The sequence below is a fragment of the Eutrigla gurnardus genome (genome assembly GCF_963514095.1).
Source record: "Eutrigla gurnardus genome assembly, chromosome: 2".
Taxonomy (NCBI): Eukaryota; Metazoa; Chordata; class Actinopteri; order Perciformes; family Triglidae; genus Eutrigla; species Eutrigla gurnardus.
In genome coordinates this window covers 20,901,592-20,925,893 of record NC_139916.1, presented here as the reverse complement: position 1 = coordinate 20,925,893, position 24,302 = coordinate 20,901,592, and the positions used below count along the sequence as shown (strand labels likewise).

At 41.2% G+C, this 24,302-nt stretch overlaps 2 protein-coding genes across 3 annotated transcripts; both read right to left on the bottom strand.

The window, feature by feature from the left end:
* Nucleotides 1-586: 586 nt before the first annotated feature.
* Nucleotides 587-5,700, bottom strand: p4htmb (prolyl 4-hydroxylase, transmembrane b). The gene is made up of 9 exons (XM_084028534.1): nt 4,921-5,700; nt 4,745-4,826; nt 3,997-4,187; nt 3,807-3,903; nt 3,312-3,474; nt 2,986-3,171; nt 2,630-2,720; nt 2,340-2,463; nt 587-1,531 (listed from the first exon to the last, which is right to left on the bottom strand). The coding sequence occupies exons 1-9, from the start codon at nt 5,260-5,262 to the stop codon at nt 1,314-1,316; spliced, it is 1,494 nt and encodes a 497-aa protein (XP_083884660.1). The 5' UTR covers nt 5,263-5,700; the 3' UTR covers nt 587-1,313.
* A 6,533-nt stretch (nt 5,701-12,233) lies between these two features.
* On the bottom strand, nt 12,234-23,291 carry LOC311025544 (myosin heavy chain, fast skeletal muscle-like). 2 transcript variants are annotated; one of them, XM_084028502.1, is made up of 39 exons: nt 23,082-23,291; nt 22,804-22,953; nt 22,559-22,715; nt 22,432-22,459; nt 22,223-22,331; nt 22,046-22,138; nt 21,871-21,934; nt 21,677-21,775; nt 21,455-21,558; nt 20,865-21,003; nt 20,639-20,757; nt 20,251-20,400; nt 19,961-20,131; nt 19,570-19,873; nt 19,304-19,371; nt 19,134-19,221; nt 18,932-19,049; nt 18,720-18,843; nt 18,499-18,635; nt 18,072-18,327; nt 17,745-17,987; nt 17,482-17,658; nt 17,252-17,397; nt 16,770-16,860; nt 16,253-16,642; nt 16,038-16,164; nt 15,830-15,948; nt 15,537-15,733; nt 15,206-15,389; nt 14,958-15,123; nt 14,570-14,694; nt 14,167-14,475; nt 13,882-14,085; nt 13,669-13,794; nt 13,352-13,522; nt 13,156-13,260; nt 12,944-13,039; nt 12,723-12,854; nt 12,234-12,370 (listed from the first exon to the last, which is right to left on the bottom strand). In XM_084028502.1, the coding sequence occupies exons 1-39, from the start codon at nt 23,280-23,282 to the stop codon at nt 12,353-12,355; spliced, it is 5,805 nt and encodes a 1,934-aa protein (XP_083884628.1). In that variant the 5' UTR covers nt 23,283-23,291; the 3' UTR covers nt 12,234-12,352. The 2 variants fall into 2 exon arrangements, with proteins under 2 accessions (XP_083884628.1, XP_083884629.1); XM_084028503.1 differs by having other exon boundaries at nt 22,804-22,947.
* Between the last annotated feature and the right edge of the window lie 1,011 nt (nt 23,292-24,302).

Here is a 24,302-nt window from a genome sequence, read left to right as displayed (position 1 = left end):
ATCCATTTAAACCCTTTGTAAAACATGAAAAAATACATCAAGAGAATCAAAACCATAACTTTCTTTTATTATCTAGTTTGACAGATTCTCCAGTGAAAAATATTGCCAAATTGCAGATATTTATTCTAGGTCTGGCTATCTTTACACTCTCCACTACCATCTGTCTGATCGATACTGCCATGCAAAGTGAGATGGCTCACTCGTTAGCTTCTTCCATCATCAGTGTCGGATGCAGCGATTGCTGTTGAGAGTTGCAGTATCGATTGGGCAGCATGTATGGATGGGCAGCGAATGACGTGTAGCGTAAGTGAGCTGATAAATTGTTTGTTTTCATGATATTGGATCGGTGCATAGACTCATGAACTTGCCGATCCCCAGTCCAGCCTTTTAGGCTGTATCATAGGCATTTACAATACTGACAATATTGGAACAACTCTACTAGACCACTCTTTTGTAATGTTTACTATAATATTTATTAACCTAATTATTTAAAGTAGGACGACAGAAGTCACATGAGCTTAGTTTAACTTTAGTGCATTTTAGAGAAAAAAAATAATTAGTAAAAGGAAACATCCAAACATTACCTTTTCAAGAAGAATTTGGTAGAAAACAATGAGGAATTCAATGAACACATACAAGATAACATGCATCACACTGACAGTGTGTGAGCCTTTTTGGTAATGGCAGCAATAACAAGGTAGGACATTGAAATGTTGACATTAGCCATTTCAATTTTCAAGTGCAATTTCTGCTCCAAGCAACAGCAAATCTGTGAAGGGAATGCATGCAAAGTGATTTTTTTTTGTCTCAACTCCTTGAATGAGTTTCTAGTGCAACATTCCTAAAATGGGAAGTTATAGGAGATTTACAAATAACAAAATAACAAGGATAACAATAGGGATGCACTGATCCGAGTTCTTCAGTCCCCATACTGATATTGATGCCAGTGTTTAATTAATATCATGTATTCTTCACTGTGTGGATTGCTCAAGACAAAATTTAATAAATAAATACATACTTATAAATTTATTGAATTGTTTTTTATTAAAATTATGGTATCCGATACCAGATCAGCCCATAGAGTCTCCATTAACCAGCAATTTGAGTCAATTATCCGACCGATATCAGTATCGTTTTTAGTGCATCTCTATATGGCAATATCCAAGCATCTCTTTACAGTTGCATAAACCCACTGTGACCTCATTCCCTGAATAAATCTTGTTTCTACGTATACGGGACACATAGGTTGTTGCCAAAGAAGTTGTGCAGAGGACTGAGGAAAGCTTTTTTTTATATACATTTTGGTTTATGAGCTACAAGTCTTGATGGATATCAAAACTCTGTCTGTCCGAGTTCATACTCAGACCTTCATCGTCCTCTTCCTCCGGCTGCTGTGAAACCAGCTGCTGATAGCGAGCCTGCCGATCGAAATCTGGATCAATGTTGATCCATTTATTCGCGACCCACTTTGTGCCATGGGTGACCACACAGCCTCCATGCAGAGCGTATTCATCCTGCTCTCCCACCCAACCTATGTAGAACAAAGATCATTTAATGTTGGTTAGCAACGTCCTTCATATCATGGCATCGTGTTCTTTATAAGGCTCACACTGCTGTTATGACTATCAAACACACTGCTTCAGCTGGTGGGTCAAGGTGGTTTACTTTAGTTGTATTCTACCAACTAACAATTGAGTTTATTTATTATTTCAACTTATTATAAATCAACCTTATATATATATATATATGAAACTACAGGATGTATTGATGTAATAATGGTGGCGAACGCCAGACTTTTCATCTATCGGCATGATTCAGTCAAATTTCTCCCTTTAAGTGACTCAACATCTACAATATCGAGAGCCACACAATTGAATTCATGGACAATGTATATCCTAATGGCTTTGGTACTCCTCTAACTGTTAATCTACAGCTATGTTGTCCATTTTATTGATTTATGGACAAATAGCTGTAAAACTCCATCAGCTGTTGTGCTGTGTTTGGGGATGAAGAGTAAATAACTAGCATGCTAACATGCTAAACTAAGATGGAGAGGATACTGTGCTAAACATTACATCTGATTGACATCACCATGTTACTGTTATCTTGATTAGCATGTTGGCATGCTGACAACAGCATTAGCATTAGCAAGTATTATCTATTCACATAGAGCTGCTAGCATGGCTGTAATCTCATAGTCTTGTTTAATGTTCATGCATTTGGTGATATGATTTTCCAATGTATGCAAATAAATCAACATTACTGATTATAAACATTTTAAATGTGCATTTACATCAAATTAAGTCGTGATGTCGTGTCATTTTCAATAGCGATCTTACCTCGTCCATCAGAAAGGTAGTTGTACCAGAAAACAGCTGTCCCTTTGGTAGGCTTCACCTTCAGGTTGCTCTTGTCACAATTCCTTCTCGTGTCCAAAAGGTCGACGTCATTCTGTATGAGAGACTAAAACACAGACTCAAACTCAGTGACACAGCTTGCTCGACGTCCAGGCCGTGCAGTCACTGACAAGCATGCGAGTTAACACAGATATGAAAGACATGCGCAGTATGTACACAGTCCTTTTGCAGGACTCTCCCTACACATTTCCAGACCCACAACACTTACGCACCACTTCATCATAGGTCCTGTTGTCTGCCACAGGGAATGCGGTCTCCCCGCCCCCCTCAACAGAGTTCAGGTAGAAGAGAACTGTGATGTACCTAGGTGTTGCAGCACAGATTTCAATTGACGCACATGTATGGTGCAAACAAACACACACACACACACACACACACACACATACAACACTTTTGCGAGGCAAGCACACACATTTTTCCGGGTCGACAGTGTTGAATCACAGAAACGAACATGCCAGCTGTCACGATGGAGTTTAGTAATCACACAGCACGGATGACTTTGTGTCTGAATTCACTTTCATTCGCAGATCTTTTTGTCCAGATGCGTCAGTCGACACTGTGATCTCACCTGCAAGACGTCTCAAAGGGAGCGGAGGTGTTGGCGGCGAGGCGCGTGTGTGTGCAAGCTGTTTCAGGATACACGGGGCCGCTGTCGTGGTGGGCATGGTAGTGGCCTCCCTCCTCATAGCGGACCACTTGGAGCGGCTCACTGAGGTCCACTAATGCAGGTGGGAGCCGAGTAAGGCGAGTCACCCTTTGTTGGAAAAAGGTGGGGAAACAGGTTGAAAAGTCTGCAGGGAAATCAAGTTAAAATGGTCCTTTGTAAACAATCATAGTTATATTGCAGTTGTTCTAGCACTACAGGGATCAAAGAACATGGCTTGACTTGCTTGCCTCTCCTTGATGTCTTGGAGGACCTGGTGTGCTCCTTTGCCCTGATACAGCCAGGTGTGTCTGCTGTTCCTCACCAGCTGACTCCTCTTCACCCCTTGCTGCAGCAGGAAGCGCTGGAAGGCATCATTGCTCAGAAGCCTGAACTCTTCTAGACTTAGCAAACCTGTCCAGAATGTGAGACGTGCATTTTATTCTGATGCCTTCCCTAAGTCTTTGTTTGTCAATCTTTCTCTCATTATAGTAATCATTGGACGTAGAGCCCAGTTTTCACCATTACTCCATGAAAAGGTTGTTTCTACTCTTTGATATTATATATAATTTGTGTTTAAATGATACATGCAGCCCTCTCCAGACTGTATACAAATGTTCAAGATCATCTCACAAATTAGACTTACATTCTCGAAACTTTACATGAAATAACACACAAAATGTTTTCAAAACAATAGCAATGCAAATAGATACATTTCTGTCAAAAGTGCAAAGTTGATTTCTTACCATTACCATCCTTGTCAGCTTTGAGCCCGGCGTAGATTTCCCGCAGATTCTCTGGTGTGAGCCAGATGCCGTCCCTCACTCGAGAATGAGTCAGTATCTGTTGGGGGGCACGATCGTAAAGACAGGATGAGAAATCTGAATGAGAAAAAAAAAAAGTGACTGCATGTCATCCACACTGCATGACATACACCTCGTGGAGCTGCAACTGTCCATCCTGGTTAATGTCAAGCAGACTGAAGATCTCCTCTGGGCTGAGGTTGAGCTCCTTGGCCAGCTCTTCCTGGCCATCTTGCACCATGAGCTGGCTCTCCATTAGACCCTTTAGCTGTGCGAGCTGCATCACCACGCGACACTCATCCTCTGACAAAAACCCAGGGATTTCTGCAGGAAGACAGAGATGGTTATAAACAGGAGAGTGTAATCACTCTACTCAACATTGCAGCATTTCTCTGCTGCATGCCATTTTCTGATCTGTAGTCATATTGTAGTTTTAAGATAAGATAATCCTTTATTAGTGCCACAGTGGGGACATTTACAGGGTTACAGCAGCAAAAGAAGATAGTGCAAATAACAAAAGCATCAGTAGCAGATGCAAAATACAAAATACAATAATAGCCTATGTACACAGTATAAAATAAAGCAAGAGTTTACAAATAGTTTAAGACAGGTGAAGTGAAAGAAGTCAAGTCATTTTGATGTATATAGCACAAATTTGCCCAAAGTGGCTTTGCAATCTGTACAGCATAGCCTCTGTCCTAATTAGACATATTGACTAGTAGGTTATCTGTTTGTTGTGCTGAGAGAGATGAAAATGAAGTATAAACTGTGTGACGATGATTGCATGTTTTCTGTCACAGGAAGATCACCCTTTGGCCACTCCAGGTTCATGTGGGTGTGCTGCAAATGTGTTTAGACACATGGGGTGTTTTGGAGCTTACCAAAAAGCAGAGGTTTCAGACTCAGAGTCCGCATTTCGTGCACTTTGCTCGGCACCAGTGACACCTTCTGGACGTGTCCCACCTGAGAGAGATGCATCAGAGAAGTGATGTTGTGGTACTCGATGCGTGTGGGTGTAAATGAATGAGCAGGATGCATGCATCGTCACGTTGTTCACCCTGATCCCCTCGATCCTCGTCAGGGAAACATCGCGCAGGAACTCGGGCTTCGATGGCGGACGTCGCGGCTCTGCCGGCGGCTGGCGGCTGCTGCTCGGAGCGTCGTGGCTCTGGCTGGCGTCGTCCTGTCCGCTGTTGTAGTGGACGTAGAATAGCAGCAATATCACGTTGATGATGTACATGTGGAAAAACACCATCACTAGCACGAAGTAGGAGCGGGAGCAAACGCTGCTTTTGTTGCAAGAGAGGCGGTCGCTCGGCGGCCGAAGAGGCAAGGTCGCGCTCCCGGACGGAGTCGCGTCCTCCTCAGCATCCGATGTCTCCTGGTTGTCGCCGCTCATGTTCCGGATTCAAGAAGTCCGTCTGATGGCTCAAACGGACGTGTGCTGGTCGCGGATGTACTGACTGACAGTTTAATTAGGGCAGGAAGCCAATTTGTCCGCCGAAGAAATGAAGTCGTTGCGCACGGAAAAAGCACGCAAGGTTAATCGTGAAACGGCGCTCGTTTAAAAATGAAATAGTCAACGAGCGCAGACGCCGAGTCGCTGTGTTTTCGCCCACAGACAGCAGCGCTGCAGGCTCGGACAGTGTTGTTTACACTGCAGCAGTCCCGACCAGCAGCGGCGGCGAGGCGCACTGCGCATCCCAAACCACCGCGGTGCTCATATCAGATACATGTTCAATGAAGCCGGTCCTGTATCGACCGAGAACAGTAATCACCATCTAAAATGAAAGAAACATGACCCGTGAACGTAGCATGGTGATCTGCAGCTATCTGCTGTAAATGGGCATCGCCCGAGCTCTCTCGTTCACAGCCAAAGTCCGCCTAGCGCGCAATGCTGACCTCTGGTGACCTAAACAAATAAAACACTCCTGTGTCTTCATACAGACCCCCCTCCTTTTAGGATTATTTTATTTTATTACGATATTTGAATATTGTTGCTGAGAATCGTGTTTTGTAATGAATGAACGAATGGTTGAGGTTGAAGTAGTAATTATAGTTTTACAGGTGTTTGGAGTGTTCACATCCATTTTTTGGGTGCTAAAAACTGTAAGGCTCGTAGCCCTTTGAACACCAAGACCTAGTTCCATACGGAAACATACATACAAAGCAATCACTAAAGTTTTAGGACCAAAAAACAACGTTTATGACTGGCCTAGTCAGTCGTCTGATAGCTGGAAAATTATATGAGGACAAGCACAACATTATTCATCTTTTAAAAAACAATTTCTGCAGTAAAATAATATGACATAAACACAGTAGTATCAAAGAAGAAAAGAAATATGCCTTAAAAAAATAAAACAATGATAACAAAATCTAAACAACAAAAAAACAGCAGTAACATACCATATTTAACAATAAAAAACATTTGTTTCGGCTTTCTTATTTATTTATTTCGTAGAATTTTTAAAAATGTGTGAGACATCCAAATGATGTTTAGATGTTTAGAATGGGGCTGCATATATCACTTCCGGTTACCATCTATTAAAGTGATGGTTCGGAGTAAAATGCACCCGAGGTAATTTCCACCATGACATCCAGCCAAACACCCCTTCGGAAGCATTTTTAGCGATGGTCAGCATTGGTCAAGATAGCCGCTATCAGCCGAATGGCTTAGTGCTAGCACTATGGTACAGGGGGTATATCTCGTAAATTACCTCACTAATAATGCATGGAATGTTACCAAACTTCTGCAGTAGTACACATAGGGTCTGTATCAGGCCCGGTTCTACGGGGGTGCATAAGCATGCATTGCACCCCCAAACAAATAGTTTGCACCCTCAATTAAAAAAAAAAAAAAAGATTTTCATTTTTAGAAATAAGATAAAAATAATAAAATACTTGCTCACAAAACAAATTGTAGTTAAACTTGTGACAATTTCCATTAAATACCGTTGAGATATGAGCTTCCAACATCACTCTGACTGTTCACCAAACTGTCAAAATCACTCCGCATTTATGTATGGTGTTTTGTTTATATGTTGCTTGGCAACAGTCCGCTCAGTGGGGATCTATTTTTGTTGGCGGAAGCAATTTCATCCGTTTATATGATTAAATAAACAAAGAAATCACAATCTATTGTCAATTATTATTATTATTAACAGTACATTTTACGAAATATAACTGTTGTATAAAGTAATATCAAGCTCGAGGTCGCAATGTTGTCGCTCTATATCAGCGCTGCTGTGATAGCCTTCGGCGGCCGGTGGCCGGCCGCGTCGTGTGTCGTGTGCAAAATGCGCGCACCCTGATACCATCTTTTAAGCACAGTAAATGTTTGTTGTCCCAACATGTCAGTAGAACTACGCAGAAGTGCTTGTCTATGGTAGAGAGGCCTGTGTGTATAAAAGCGAAGTCTGAACTGAAGCTGAGTAGCTGGTTTTAGTATAGTACTGGTGCACCCTCTATAATCTCAGATGCACCCCAAGGCATTCTGTTCTGGAACCGGGCCTGGTCTGTATGCTACCGCAGCGTAGACGCCACATCCGTGTTTACCCAGCCGATGCCGTGACGCGAGTTTCACGCGAGAGTATGAAAAAGTTTCGCTGAGTTTTTATAAATGCTTGTATTATCAGGTCAACACATTTTTATAAATGCTTGTATTATCAGGTCAAGTTGGTGTTGACAAGTGTTGACCTGATAATACAAGCATTTATAAACATTTAGCGAAACTTTTTCATACTCTCGCATGAAACTCGCGTCATCGGCATCGGCTGGGTAAACACGGATGTGGCGTCTACGCTGCGGTAGCATAGTACAGACTATGTGTACTACTGCAGAAGTTTGGTAACATTCCATGCATTATTAGTGGGGTAATTTACGAGATATACCCCCTGTACCATAGCGCTATTACTAAGCCATTCGGCTGATAGCGGCTATCTTGACCAATGCTGACCATCGCTAAAAATGCTTCCGAGGGGGTATTTGGCTGGATGTCATGGTGGAAATTACCTAGGTTGCATTTTACTCCGAATCATCACTTTAAGGAGTCGCAATTTGAGAAAAGGGTATAAAAAAATAAATAAATTGCCTCATTTGTGCAGCCCAGTGGATATTTTTTTTGTCATAGATTAAGAGTTTTGAATCATCCCATCATATCTTTCAAACAGTGGTAAGTGTTATCAAACACGCAGTCTTAGTTAAAGTCCTTAAGTTATACATATTTGATATAAACACGAAAGCTACGTTATGTTAGCAGCTAGCGTCGGCGTAAATTCAACCCTCTAAAATTGTTCAAAATGTAAAAAATGCAATTGTGTGAGAGAGATAATCTGGGCTCTTCTTTTATTTAAAACTCTGGCCTACTAAGTGAGGCAAACATCTCGTTATTGGCTCTTAATTTACAAAAATAGCTTATTGTTCTGCAGTGGCGTCATTAGGCCTATTTTAGGGGGGCTTCAGCCCAGGGCTTTTTGAGCACCCAAACATGCACTATATAAGTCCTATGAATTATCGTTATTTGTAGCTACCATCAAGGACAGTTGAATAAATAGGTTAAATAAATAAATAAGTTAATACATATTTGAATCAATCAATGAGTTCATAAGTTAATACACATACATAGTAATACATACACAAGTTAATACATACATATAAATAGTAAGACATAAGAACAATTTAATGTCAACTGCCTTTTTTGTTTTATTTGTTTTCTCAAGTTACAAGTCTTAGGGGCTGGTATGGGTCATAACTCATGTCGGAACCAAAGTTCTGAAGTGACAGACGGGGGTGGGTTTACTGAAGCATTGTGATTGTTTTGGGGGGAGTAACATTATTATTACTACTACTATCTTGATAAGGTTGTAAAATGCATTGTATTTACCCACCACTCTTTGTTTGAATGTCAGAATGTTATGATCTAGTGCCCTAAAAAATAGGAAGTCAGAGAAAAATGTTTGCTAATAGCCCCATTTTCAAACTATCGCTCGAGTAGGCTAGTTCAGTGATGACACAAAATGACTGACATTCATTCGTCTCACATGAGCAGAGAGCAAGTCAGACATCGAGTAAGCTGGTCTGTGTCGGTTATATGGGAATGATGAATGCGTGAACACGTGAGTGAGTATGGACCCGGAGGCAACCTCTGGTTCTGAAGAGTGAAGTCAATGCTTAAGTAGCTTAAACTTGCATTCTCTCTTCTGGCCATCAAGGGGCGACTCCTCTGGGTGCAAGAAGAAGTCATATTGTATAGAAGTCTATGAGAAAATGACTCTACTCCTCTCTTGATTTATTATCTCAGTAAACATTATAAACATGAGTTTATGGTCTCAATCTTTCACATCTCCTTCAATAAAACATGATGTTCATTTCGTTGAATATGGTCCATTTAGATTAAAAAGTAATATCAATAAGAAACAAGTAGATAACTCCTCTCAACTGGATTTAAACTGAGGTAACAAGTCTGTTTTGTTTTGATGATCTTCTCACCTCTTTTCTTATTACTAAGATGACACTTTGTTAACAGCTTCACACCAGAATCCAGAAGGTTGCTGCACACACAACACTTTTTATTGCAGATGTCATGTCCAGAAAACACACGTGTCTGAGTGTGTAGCTCAGGATGTAAACTGTTGAAAACTACTGTAACTGCTGAGGACAGATGAATGTGTGCAGCTATGATTGGCAGAAACAATGCTGGCTGTTTGTCTCCACCTAGTGGTTGAAGTAGATCAATGACTTTAACCTCATTTACTTATGTCAATGCTGGGGGGTTTTTTTATACAAAAACATTCGTTCACTGAGTAAAATTTTTTTTTTTCTTGTGCTCCTTTTTGCAATCAACTACTTCCATGTTTTGGAAACACTAGACGATACTTTAGGAAAGGAAAGGCTATGATTAGCACAGAAGTCCAATAACAAACGACCACTCGGATTTAGATCAGGGAGGCCGTTCCTCCCAATCACGCTGCTCCAGTTTCTCTATCGTTGCCACCTTGCCAGTGCTGTCAGTAGCTGAACAGCTTTCTGTTGCAGTAGTTCTGGTGTGTGGACCAGGGGGAGCCTTTATGCGGATAAAACAGAAAGTGATGTCAGAGAGACATAGACAGGAATGTTGGATGGATTTATTTATTTTAAATCTAGCTTTATTTATCCAGGTTGTCAAATCGACTCAGAAAAACAAGTTAAAAAGATGAAGATAGAAGCTAAAGCATCATGTTCTGTTGTTGTTGCTACCGACAGGCTCAGGTTGTTATTTACTTCTTCAAACCAAAAACGGCAGCTAGCTCTCAACAAATACACCAGACTCCATTGACAAAAACAATCATTTTTACTGTGTATTTATTTAGCTTTGACACATCCCCCCACCTCCTTTAACCCTCGAACACTAACGTTACAGCTAATAACACGTTATAATAACGTTATAGCCTATTTTACCGGATATAATATAGCCTACCTGATAAAAAATACTTCTAATCAAAATATATTAGAGTACAACAATACATGACAAATTGAAGTTCTACTCTTATTTCCCTCGGTACAACATCTCATAAAACAAATTGTATCATGGGGGGACCCTATAAAAAGGCTCTAAAATCATTGACCTGCTACGGAGCAGGTTAGCTCAACTTAGGTCAGGGGCGTCACTAGGTTTTAAGGAAAGGGGGGGGCTTAGCCCCCAGGAGATGCACAGAATGTGAGCGAATGTTTAATTTCACAAACAGCTAACAAAAACTGAGAAATTCCACATTTTGGACCGATTTAACAGAGATACTTAGCCAGGTTTTTATTTGTCAAACAGGGAGCATTTGTCAATTACGTGGGATTTTCTGCTGTTAGCTGGGGAGCTGCAGCTAACTTATTGTTACTATCAGCAGTGATGAATACTTACTCTCTTGAAAAAAATTCATACATCCATCTCGTCACGTTCTTCTCCTAATGCTGCTCTAGTCGGTTCTGTGTTCTCCACTCCCGGTACACACATGCAGGTACCCAGGTACCGAGTGCAACCTAGGTTGCAGGGAAAACGTGGACTGGATTTCAGTGATGTGGGCTGCATAGGTCTGTCAAGCTAGCTAAGCTATATTTGCTGACGCACTTCTACAAGGTTAACGTTACCGCTAACGGTATATCGTTGTTTACTAGGGGTGGGAAAAAAAATCGATGTTGCAATATATTGTTGTGCTCTCTGTAGCAATAAATAAATCGATACACTGACGGCAAATATCAATATTTTGGGTCTACAGGTTTTTTTAGACTCCCGTCGGTGCGTCTAAGAGTTTACGGTTCTCTGGAGCAGATTCGCGGGGGCCGCCCGCTGCCCGGGGGTCGGTCTGAGCTCCAAGCAGGTTTCACACAGCCTTGAGGGCATGAGTTTGATTGCCTATTTATGGGCAGGATTCCGAGCGGCGCGCTAGAGTTTACGGTTCTCCGGACGAAGCAGAACTGCGGGTTCGCGGTGCGTAATTGTAAGCGTGGCCGTGTGCTGGCCGGTGCTGTTGTGAGTTTCAAGCGCTTTTCACACAGCATTGAGGGCATGAGGACCCACTTTTCGGCCGGGCTCGATTGCCTATTTACTCGATGGCGCGTGTTTACCGTCCGCCGGAGGGTCCGCATGTGTGGATCCGCGGAGCCGTGTGGGCATGAGGCCCGACTTCCCAGGTACTGGATGGGTGAACATAACTCTGCACATAATTGGTTGCATACTGAAATGTGCCCAATATTTCATTTAATTCTGATGTTATTCTTATCTTGTTTAGCTATTGTTAACCTAAAACGGGCCCAAGTTTACATAAAACAAGTTGCTACTGACTTTTCAGTATCAGAAAGCACTGTCCTGGTTTACATAAGACATGGTATTAATGTTCATGCACTTTAATGTGTCCAGCTGGACAGTGTTTATTCATTTGTACATTGTACGAAGTTTTGGAATTTATTTTTTATGCATATTTTTTCTTTTTCAGTCACATATCGTGATATATCGTTGATGAAATTTCTTGCAATATATCGAATATCGCAGATATCGTGTATCGTGATATTATCGTTATCGTGAGTTACCCGTATCGTCCCACCCCTATTGTTTACCATGAAGAACCTAAAATAGCTCTTCTCTGAGCCAATATTGTTTTGGCTGAATCTGACAAAACCCTTAGCTGCTACAGTTTAATAGGCTGGTTGGTGGTTTCCAAACGTGTAAATACGGTATTTTGTTTTTAACCTTAACAACTAAGACATTAATGTGGAACTGAGAATGGGTGTGAATGAAGTCAGTAGTCAGAGACATATAATGGTGTAGCAGTTTGGGGAAACTAAACATATACATTGTGAAAAAATCTTCACCAGTAATACAAAATCAAAGAACGGACACAAAGATGCAGCAAACTACTTTAATGACTTAAGGTTATTACAGCATGCTTAACATGCTGGATTGATCAATTAACAACACATTCATATTGATGGCTTCTTGCTACTGTAGACCTCGGATTTCTTTCTCACTCTTCTTCCTTGGTCTGAAATGACAAAACAATAGCGTATTAAACATTTGGCCAGATACTGTCAAATTAGAAGTGTGTGGGATCTGGCGACATTTAGCGGTGAGGTTGCAGATTGGTACTCCTCTGTGCCAAATATGTAGAACTATATCAATGGCCCTTATCTAACAAAAGATAAGGGCCATTGCAAAACTATTCTTATTTTCTGGTGATTATACACCAAAGGAAATATATCTGTTAATATTCCATTAATTTGCCTATAGATACCCCCTTAATGCAAAATTGTGGGCATTTAAAAACAAAAAGTTGAATCCTTTTATAAAATGAGTATAACTTTAAACTTGATTCATCTCAGATACTTCGTTTTTACCTTCACAATTTCCCGACTCTTTGCTCTCAGCTTGTTGACCTGAGACTCGGCGATGTCAGCTCTCTCCTGAGCTTCCTCCATCTCATGCTGCACCTTCCTGTACCTGGACAGGTGAGTGTTGGCCTGCTCCTCCTGTATGACAAGTCGCACCGAAGTCAAAACCAGTGGACTGAGTGACATTTTCAGTATGTGTGTTGTTATCCATAGTTAGGCGTACTCACAGCATCCTCAGACTGCCTCTTGTAGGCTTTCACTTTCAGCTGCAGCTTGTCCACCAGATCCTGAAGTCTGACAATATTCTTCTTGTCCTCCTCAAACTGTTGTAAATCGGGAATGATATAACATTGTAATAATGGCTTACTACTGATTTAAGCCAACTGTTTCAACTTCCATTATTTGCAGTAGTTTAAGAATATTTTAAATAGCAATTTACCTGATAGGTGAGCTCCTTTACTTTTCTCTCATATTTTCGCACTCCCTTGATAGCCTCAGCGCTCCGCCTCTGCTCACCGTCAACTTCAGCCTCCAATTCTCGAACCTTGAATGGAGAAGAATGCAGTGGATTTACAGTGCAAAATGTTCTCTAGACTTGCAGGAAAATCGAATGGGTTTGTCCTCATGGCACTTACCCTAGCCTCCAGTTTCTGGAGCTGCTTCTTGCCACCCTTCATGGCCAAATTCTCAGCTTCATCCAGGCGGTGCTGCAGGTCCTTCACTGTCACCTCCAGGTTCTTCTTCATCCTCTCCAAATGAGCGCTGGTGTCCTGCTCCTTCTTCAGCTCCTCTGCCATCATGGCAGCCTGAAATGTTGTTTATATACTTTATGTCTATTGCATATTTAAACGGCTGGAGCACCAGAAATGGAGAAGAAATAGCCTTAAGTATTATGTGCACTGACATGTTCATCTTTGTGTCAGTTACGTAGAAATGCGTAATGGTGACTCACATCAGTGATGGCCTTCTTGGCCTTTTCTTCAGCATTTCTTGCCTCCTGGACAGAATCTTCCATTTCACCTTGGATCTGAATGAGGTCAGCCTCCAACTTCTTCTTGGTGTTGATGAGGCTGGTATTCTAGACAGATAAAAGTTTGGATTTGATAACATAGGGTAATTTCAGTTGTTAGGTGTTTCGCATGTTATTTTCTGAATCTTTATTTACCTGAGAGTGCAGCAGCGCCACACGTTCGCTGGCATCGACCAGCTCTTGTTCAGCCACTCTGCGGCTTCTCTCCGTCTGCTCCAGAGCAGCTCTCAGCTCCTCGATCTCAGCCAGCATCAGATTGTTCCTGCGCTCCACCATGGCAACCTGCTCCCTCATTTCCTCCTGACCTCTAACAGCTTCATCAAGGTGCAGTAGCGAATCCTAAATGAATAATACATATTAAAACACATTTGCAATGCCGTCTGAATTTTATTTTCAATTTGGTTTAATAAGCCACCATACCTTAAGCTGTCCCTGCACGTTCCTCAGCTGTTTCTGGGCTTCCGCTGCCTGGCGGTTGGCGTGGCTCAGCTGGATCTCCATCTCATTGAGATCTCCCTCCATCTTCTTCTTGATTCTCAGGGCGTCGTTTCTGCTCCTGACCTCAGCGTCCAAAGTGCTCTGCATGGACTCAATCACTCTCTGGCTGTTCCTCTTGATCTGCTCGATCTCCTCGTCTTTCTCTGCAAGTTTTCTGTCAATCTCACTCTTGATTTGGGTGAGTTCAAGCTGAACACGGAGAATCTTTGATTCCTCATGCTCCAGGGTAGCCTTGACAAAAAAAAATATATATATATATTATGTAGCCCCAGATCCGGCATCACTTACAATTCTGTTTAATTAAATATATTTTGTAAGATGGTACCTCTGCCTCTTCGAGTGATGTCTGGAGTTCACACTTCTCGATCTCTACAGCCTTTTTCCCTTTCTCTAGTTCATGAATGGTTTTTCCACTCTCACCTATTTGCTCAGTAAGATCGGAGATCTCCTCTGAAAGAAACAAGTTATAAGCGGTTATTTAAGTAGTTGTGAGCTCAATTATTTGTTTTTGTCTTCTTGGTAAACATTTAATATACTGTACATTCATAAAAATAATTATACTAAGAATAGTTTTAAATCATAGACCATGCACATAAAACCAGTCCTTTCATTCAAACATAAGACATAGCTTCAGTTATAATCTGAAAAATCTGCACAATCAAAGCTTTTCATTAGTTGCCTATTTTGTTCTGCTTTTTAAAAATGAACCATACGTTGGAGATTTTTGTTCTCTCTCTTCAGGGTCTCCAGGTGGTCCAAAGCTTCTTCATAGGAATTTTTCAGCTTGAACATCTCGGTGCTGAGAGAACGGGATTCTTTTAGGGATCCCTCCAGCTCCGCCTGGCTTTCTTCATACTTCTGTTTCCACTCAGCAAGAACCTGAAAACATAAAGGGACCGATGTGTTTCAGCAATTCACAATTCATTCATTTAAGCACACGAGGCACAAATAAGAATGTAACCTTGTCAAAGTTCCTTTGCTTCTTGTCGAGGGTAGCAGCGAGAGCATTAGCTCTCTCCACATCAATCATCATGTCTTCCACTTCACCCAGCAGTCTCTGTTTGGTCTTTTCCAGAGAGGCACATTTTGCATTCACAGCTTCAATGGATTCCTCGGCATCCTGCAGACGCTGGGCGAGCTTTTTCCTGAAGGAACATGAGATGATGAGTTATAAAATTGATTAATGAGATAACAGAATCAATTCCTTCCCAAGCAGCCAACTGAAAGTGCATTCAGTGCTAAAGCAAATTATTTGGAATTTGTCATTGATATACAAAGTTATAATGAGTTACTTGGCCTCCTCCAGCTCCTCAGTGCGCTGAATGGCATCCGTCTCGTATTTGGCTCTCCACTGAGCCACCTCGCTGTTGGCCTTGGACATGGCTCGCTGCAGCTCAGACTTGGCCTCCTGCTCCTCCTCATACTGCTCTCTGAGCAGGTCGCAGTCATGACGAGCCGACTGGACAGCGTGAGCCAGGGCGTTCTTGGCCTTGCAAAGAAATTGAGTTGTTTTTTTTAATTAACTGAGATGCGTGGAATGTACCATAGTTCTGGGATGGAGTTAGTGTTTTTTAGGTCCACATACTTTAACTTCCTCTTCAATGTGCCTCTTGAGTTCCTCAATTTGCTGGGTGTAGGCCTGCTTGCTTCTTGTCAGCTGAGAGACCAGGGCTTCTTTCTCCTCCAGCTGGCGACTGAACTCACCTAGAAAGATGCAAAGGCAATACAAGGGTTTGTATTGGAAATATAGAAAAAAGATAAGAAAAACAATACATTAAACACATTGTTCTCACCGTTCTCTGTTTGCAGTCTTGCCCTTTGTGCCCCAAAGTCATTCAGCTGTCGCACATGTTCTTCATTTTTGGTTTTCATCTCACTGAGCTGATCCTCAAGTGTACGACACATTTTCTCCAGATTGCCCTGAAATTAAAATTCACGTTGATTTAAAGCAATGCAACGTAGTCTCTGCAGTGAAAGCAGTTGCAAGTGATATTTTTTTTCACTTTACCTTTATTTTGGCGACAGACTCCATATTGCCGGTGAGGTCATCGATCTCCATCTTGTATTCGCTCTTCTCCTTCTCCAGCTTCTGTTTGACCCTCTGGAGGTTATCGATCTGCTCTCCCAGCTCTGCCACACTGTCAGCCTGCTTCTTGCGGAGAGCTGCCGCGGTGGCCTCGTGCTGCAGGGTGGACTCTTCGAGATCACGACGCATCTTCTGGAACTCGGCCTCGCGCTTCTTGTTCATCTCGATCTGCACAGACGTTGCACCACCAGCTTCCTCCAGCCTCTCGCTGATCTCCTCAAGTTCCCTGGAGAGATCAGACCTCTGCTTCTCCACCTTGGCCCGGGCAGCCCGCTCAGCCTCGATCTCCTCCTCCAGCTCCTCAATACGAGCCTATTAATTAAAAGAAAATTTAAAAAATCCATCCAATATATATCTGCATACAAGTCAAGCACATCCGCATCATCCAAAGTCAGTGGGTTGGAATCACCGTTGGATATTATTAAGTTGCTGCACCAACCTGAAGTTCTTTGATCTTTTTCTGAAGCTGAATAGAAAGTGATTGCTCATCCTCAATCCTGCTAAGAAGTTGGCTTGTTTCAAACTCCTTCCTGTTTGGGGACAATTATTCATACGTGAAATGTTAGTTTTTATTTTGGAGTAAGCAAATCCAAGTTTAGATTTGAACTTGTAATGAGCTAATATTTTGGCATGTCTATTATTGGTCTTGAAGTCATTGTCAGAATCACAATTCACATTATCACATTAGTCTTCTTCTAACAGAGTTTTGAAGTTAAGAAAACAGTTTTACTATCAGTGATGTGGTAACTTTAACCCAAAACAGCATTTCGACAGGACTGCCTGTTTCCACTGCAGGTTTGTGAACAACTTTAGTATCTTTAGCTATAGGAAGAAGATTTTATTTTGGCTACTGTATGCTGGATAAATACAGTTAGGTTAGACATGAATGCGTTTAAAATTGATGAGTTAAATTGCACTCACTTCTTTATTTTCTCATCAGACTGCTGCTTGTCATTCTCCAGATCCATTATGGTTTCATGGGCCAATTTAAGATCTCCTTCTAGCTTTCTTTTAGCTCGCTCCAGGTCCATGCGAAGCTTCTTTTCTTGCTCCAGGGAACCTTCAAGCTGTTTTAACCAAGATGAGGCATTGTTTTTTGTTTTTCAATTTCAAGGGGAATTAAATCACTCTTTTTAGTATTATATACGTACATCGTCGACTTGCTGCTCCAGCTTGGTCTTGGCCTTCGTCAGAGTGTTGACTTTGTCTTCCTCTGCCTGCAGGTCATCGAGGGTCTGCTGATGGGCCTCTTGGAGCGCTTTCTTCTCTTTGCTCAACTTGGCAATGGTCTCATCTTGAGACATCATTTCCTCAACCAGGTTTTTAACCTTAAAGGTTTATGTAAATACATGTATTTAATATTTAATCACAGCGTATTTATAATCAGCACAGTTTAGTTACGAGAGACATGAACCTTGTTCTCAGTGGCATGCTTCTCCTTTTCCACTTTGGCCAGGGTGAGCTCCAAGTCGTCAATGTCTTTCTTCAACTCGGAGCACTCGTCCTCCAGCTTCCTCTTCTTCGCAGTCAGCTCAGCATTCATTTCCTCCTCATCCTCCAGTCGCTCAGACGTCTCTTTGACTTTGGCCTCAAGCTGGATTTTAGCTTTAATGAGCCCCTCACACCTTTCCTCTGCATCGCTGAGGTTTTCACCTTCCTAGATTTGATATGACATACAATTAAACATATTTTTAGTAATTTGTAAATGTCAGGATTGTTGAAGTTGGTTTATTTAACTTACAGACGCAATTTGCAGCTGCAGGTCGTTTTTCTCCTGCAGCAGAGAAACCATCTTCTCCTCCAGTTCTTTCTTTTTAGACAGAGCCTTTGTTAGATCCTCTTTCATCTTTTCAAAGTCCACTTTCATTTGGGCCATCTCTTTTTCTGTCTCCGCACTCTTCAGCAGAGGCTTGATCTTGAAGTACAGCTTCATCCACGGCCAGGTTTTGACATTCATGAATGAGCGGATGTTGTACTGGATGGAGTAGATTGCCTCTCTGGGAAAAACAGGTATTGAATTAAGTACACAGATGCATTTCAATTCTTAAAGTTGTATTGATAATAAGTAATGGCTTGGAAAGTAAATATTTGGCTTGAAAATTACAATCATTTGCCATTTGTAAATGTATAGTTGCCCTTTGATGAATGAAGCTAACAGTCTACATTACCTCCTCTCCATCATCTTGACAAACTCTGTCCTCATGAGATAACCTCTGCACAGACCCTGAGTCATTGTGACCAGCTCTGCCAGCTTCTCATCCCTCATCTCCTCCAGAGTTCCCAGCAGACCAGCTTTGAAGAACACCTGACGGTCAATAATTATGATTAGATAGTTAATCTTATACCTCTGTTTAAACATAAAGGGACAGGGACGCATTTCTTACTCTACCTTGGTGTGGCCAAACTTGTACTGACTCTGGTCCACATCAATGGATCCCAACAGTTTCTCTGAAGCTTTCTTATTGTCAATGAATTGGCCCTCTGGGATGACACTAGCGTTCAAAACTTTGTATCTGAAAGTTAAGATTTCATTCAGTTAGAAACATCAGCCTGAAGACAATAAACACTTTTCATTGACTGTTAATGTTATATTTCTGCTACCTCTGCTTGAAGTCACCATATTGGATTCTGCTGGGGAAGCCTTTCCTGCAGATCCTGATACCTTCCAGCACACCGTTACACCTCAGCTGGTGGATGACCAGGAAGTTCTCCATGAGACCTTAAAGACGGGACAAATTCAGTCTTGTGTTGCATAAATACAGTAGTAGTTGAATTCATGAATGAATACTGATATGACGCTTACCGGGAGTCTTTGATTCATTTGGAATCAAACAACGTACAAAATGAGGATGAGTGCTCCTTAAATTGGTCATCAGTTTGCCTAAATTCTCCTAAGACATGGAAAAATGTGTTTGAGTTCAGTTCTGTTTTTTATTGTGGTTATGTATTAAAGTATTAATTTGGGATACTTACCCTGAACAAAGCAGATACTGTCTGAAAAGACCCACCCTTCTTCTTTCCGGCTTTTTTCGAAGTCTCAGCTGTACAATGAAGATTACATTTAAATGATGTAATTTATCGAACAAATGTAATACATTTTTATCTAAACTACATTCTTATCCAGTACTTAAGCTAAAAATCATCTAGTTTATTTTAATAAATTAATTTTAATATGTAATGATGTCATGTAGACACTGGAAAAGGCCTCCAACTTGTGTTATTTAAAATATAATCCTTACCGTCTGATGCATGTGTTGCATAGAGGAGAGCTAACAGTTTGGCTGAAGACTTCTGGTAGAGCTGAACCACTGAGTCATTCAGGGGGTCCTTGTTCTTATCCAGCCAGCCATTAACATTGTAATCCACAGTGCCAGCATAGTGCATCAGGGAGAAATGGGCCTCAGCTTTGCCTTTGGCAGGTTTGGGTTTCTGGAAGGGAGCACTTTTACCAAGATGCTGGTCATACAGCTTGTTCTTGAAGGTGATGTCTGTTGCCTTGGGGAACATGCACTCCTCTTCAAGGATGGAGAAGATGCCCATTGGCTGTCATGAGGAAAGGATGATTTAAAACAAAAGCTTTCAAGTCACAGGATAGTTTTCTGTGTTGTAAATATCCAGCATGTCCCTCACCTTCTCAATCAGCTCAATGCAGGCAGCCAAGTCCATACCGAAATCAATGAACTCCCATTCAATTCCCTCTTTCTTGTACTCCTCTTGCTCCAGGACAAACATGTGGTGGTTGAAAAACTGTTGCAGTTTTTCATTGGTGAAGTTGATACACAGCTGCTCTAAGCTGTTGAACTAAAGAAATCAATATATCAAAAGACAGCAAAGGCCTTAAGAAACATTAACTAAAACTAAAAGATGCTGCCCTCTCAGCTTTACATGGAGCTGCATAAGATTATGCCAAGCATACTTACATCAAAGATTTCAAACCCAGCAATATCCAGGACACCAATGAAGAACTGCCTGGGCTGCCTGGTATCCAGCATCTCATTGATTCTGACGACCATCCACAAGAACATTTTCTCATAGACGGACTTGCAGAGAGCCATGACGGAATTGTTGACCTGATTTTACAAATCAATAATAAAAAATAAATATATTGGAGAAAAAAATAGTAAAAAGTATAAAACGACTTAGTGGGAGGCTTAAGACACAAAAAATATTACCTGTAATACATGTAAAAGTGTCTGTGTGTGTGTGTGTGTGTGTGTGTGTGTGTGTGTGTGTGTGTGTGTGTGTGTGTGTGTGTGTGTGTGTGTGTGTGCGTGTGTGTGTGTGTGTGTGTTTGTGTTCATGTCATACCTGAGGGACAGTTTGACCTTTGGTTACAAACTCATTCCCAACTTTCACTCTGGGGTAGCATAGTGCTTTCAGCAAATCAGCAGAGTTCAGACCCATGAGGTAGGCGATTTTATCTGCCACTGAAAGGAGAACACAATAGTCATATATAAAACGCTATTCTAGTATAACTCCATACTGCTAAATCACAAGTTCTCTTTAAGTGGAAAGAAGAGTTTGGGTTTTATACCCTCATTGCCGTCGGGCTCGGCCTGCTCCTCACGCTGCTTCTGCTTGAACTTCATGTTTCCGTGATGCATCACAGCTCCGGTCAGCTTGTAGATGCTTGCTTTCTCGTCTGCAGTGAAGCCCAGGATGTCAATGGCACTCTGTGAAATAAAGAGTGACAAGTCAGTTTAGTCTTAGAACAGCTGCAATACAGTGTTAATAGCATACATACCTTACTTTAAAGCAAACAGCAGTGGGGTTTTAATCTAAAAGGGATGTTATCATTAGTTTCCTTTCTATCTCTTACATTTTAGAATTAATTTTAAGTACTGATGATGTTCAATGCAATCTGGGCAAACATTGAGTTATTGAGTCACACCTAAAATTTATGTTCGGTTGGCTTCCTATTTCCTAATATTTTCCACCCTTAATTTGGGGGAGCACATTAGAAACGCCTCCATTATATCATCTTTACAACACTGCAATACACTGTACTACTGTATTACTGTCTCAAATTAAAAACGTATTGTAATTTTACAAATGTATTACTCATAACACTGATTTGTAATAGTTGTAAATGCAATCATCAAAGTGACAAATGTAAATCCTTACATCAGTGGCGATGAATTCTTCAATATCATCAATACTCTTGACGGTGATTTCGCCCTGACTGATCATGTGATAGTCATATGGGTTTTTGGTGATCAGTAGATTCTCTGAAGAAAGGGGGGGGGGGGGGGGCATGTTAATATAACAGAAAATATATAACTGTGATGAACCATTGTTGTTCAATTTCCATAGAATTGCTGATAATATTATTCACTAATGTCTCACCTATCAGCTCAGGTTTGTGGCCCGTCATGAGCTGGTAGAAGATGTGGTAGCTCCTCTCAGCGGACAGCTGGAACGTCACTCTGGACTTCTCCAGCAGATCTGTATAGATTAATGTTGAGAAGTACAGCTGAAGGAGTTTGCCATGTAATAATACGGATAATGCTTGAAGAGTTCCACAAAAAAGAAAATCTTACATGTTTCAATATCGGCTGAAGCCAGCTTTCCAGTTGTCCCAAAGTGAATTCTGATAAATTTACCCTACACAATAACGGATTAATAATTGAATTAAATGAATGTTATGCTGAATGATTGCTGTCACAAAATTACACCCAATTTTAAAATCAAAGTGAAAACCTAAAAATAACTTACAAAGCGGGATGAGTTGTCATTCCTCACAGTTTTGGCATTACCATAAGCCTCCAGCAGGGGATTGGCTGCGATGATTTGATCCTCCAGCGACCCCTTGAAACAATGTCACATGATGTTTGTTTTCACACTTTTGTAAAAAAAATATCACACACATGAACATTAGATCACGTTATTTACCTGCATTTTTCCAGTCTGCTCTATTTTCTTTCCTCCAGCCACTGCGATTGTCGCAAAGTACTGGATGACACGTTTGGTGTTGACAGTCTTTCCTGCGCCAGATTCTCCGCTGGGTTAAGGGGCGTGTTCATAAACATGAGCTGAAATGACTGAATGCTGTTGCCAATACTAAATTATGCCAATTATATATATAAAAAAACGTCACTTACGTAATCAGGATTGACTGGTTTTCTCTATCTGCAAGACATCAAAAATGGTGCACAACTGTTAGGAGTCGACTTCCCTAAAGTGCAGCCACTATTTCTGAACATGCAATAGCTTACAAACGGTTGATACCTTGGAGCATGAACTGATAGGCGTTGTCCGAGATGGAGAAGATGTGGGGTGGAGCCTCAATCCTCTTCTTGCCTCTGTATCCTGCTACGACCTTTGAGTCATACACTGGGAGCCACTTGTAGGGGTTCACAGTCACGCAGAACAGCCCTGAGTAGGTCTATAACAGTGAAATAGGAAAGAAAGTTACATTTTTCTACAAATACACGTTCATGCAGTTAGTTGTCTCTCTCCTCCATAAAACTCACGTAGATCATCCATGCTGCATAACGCTCTTTGAGGTTATACAGCACAGAAGGCTCACTGAGGTGGGTCATCATGGCCATGTCCTCAATCTTATCGTACTTTGGAGGGTTCATGGGGAAGATTGCATCATCTTTAACAGTGATCGTCTGAGGCTGAAGGAAGAGGTGCAAAATGTTACCAAGTTAAGTTACTGTCCAGCAGTCATGGTTGTGTGTGTGTATATATATATACTGTATATATATATATACAGACTTTACACAAAAAATGTGTTTGTCCTGACCTTTGGCCCGAGAGTCTCCACGGTGGCTTTGCCACCCTCTCTCTTAGTAAGTTTCCCCTTGAGGTACATCTCCGCCGGCTCGGTCACAAAGTACGCAGATTTAGCATCAAAGGGAGTGGTTTGAGCTTCAATTCGCTCTCGTTCTGGCTTCCGGAGGTAAATGGCCGCCGGGCCAAAACACTCCATTTCAGCATCGCCCATGATGACTCTTTACTTCATGGGAGGAAACAAGACGGTGGACATTAATTTTTAGGGCCAGGGAGGATGTTTACTATTACTCTAGTCAAATGAGTGCTCTACCATTAAGACTGGTTAAATACAGATAGGTATAGGCAGACTGAAACTTAGCAAAGTACTAACATGATTGTGATAGGGAACAGGCTTTAGATGCAGTACATACATGTACTAAAGCACATCTCAACTGGAGTGAGTCTCCAGGACAAATACTGAATCTAATTCACTCAGGTTGAACAATTAATAGAAATTGTATCCAAATAACAATATGGTTTATTGCAATTTTCACATCGCAGGAGGGGCAATATTTTTTGAAGGCAAAGTTGTCAAAATACCATTTTAAATTAAACATTGTCACATTGTTGAGATTTCATGGCCTACATGTTATATTCCACAGAGTATTATGTAAGTATTTTGTTTCATTAATGTCCCGGCAAAAAATTACTCCATGATCATTTTAACAATGATGTAAACATGATCATTCCATCTTAGAATTGCAATATCAGTCAAAATGATCAAATACAATTTACCTGAGATGACACCAGGTCAGCAAGCAGGTTTCTGGCAGATTTCAATGCAGACTTAAAAGACAAAAAGAGCTAAGATGTAAGTCTCAGAAAGGCTACTTCAGAGCGTTAACTCCGACATGCGTTATTTTTTAAATAATCAAATGTACCTATATTACTTAACAAACTGTTTGTCGTCACAAAAACAATTATCATCTATATTTTAAACACAATATTGCCTTGATACAAATTATGCATGGCAGTATTATTTGTTTAATATTGTCTACTTGAGAAGGTTTATTACATTAAATACATCAGAGCCACGAGAAAACCTACCTTTGGTGGGTGCCTGTCCTCGATGGAGAGTCACTGTGCCTTTTTATACAGTGTGATGGGAGCCTGTCGCACGTGTTCTGCTGTATTTGGTCATGTTGCATGACATAACGCTTGTGCAGTAGTTCTTACCTAGATGTCATATTAC

Bases quoted from the DNA above. Each gene is read 5' to 3' on its own strand.
- p4htmb (XM_084028534.1), bottom strand. From the start codon at position 5,262: ATGAGCGGCGACAACCAGGAGACATCGGATGCTGAGGAGGACGCGACT. The intron at 4,827-4,920 runs GTGAACAACGTG...CATCTCTCTCAG, and splicing joins CGAGGATCGAGGGGATCAGG to GTGGGACACGTCCAGAAGGT. The intron at 2,464-2,629 runs GTGCGTAAGTGT...TCTGTGTTTTAG, and splicing joins ACAGGACCTATGATGAAGTG to TCTCTCATACAGAATGACGT.
- LOC311025544 (XM_084028502.1), bottom strand. From the start codon at position 23,282: ATGGGCGATGCTGAAATGGAGTGTTTTGGCCCGGCGGCCATTTACCTC. The intron at 22,332-22,431 runs GTAAGTGACGTT...CCCTTAACCCAG, and splicing joins AACCAGTCAATCCTGATTAC to CGGAGAATCTGGCGCAGGAA. The intron at 19,050-19,133 runs GTAAGCGTCATA...CCCGTCTTTAAG, and splicing joins AAATGAATCAAAGACTCCCG to GTCTCATGGAGAACTTCCTG.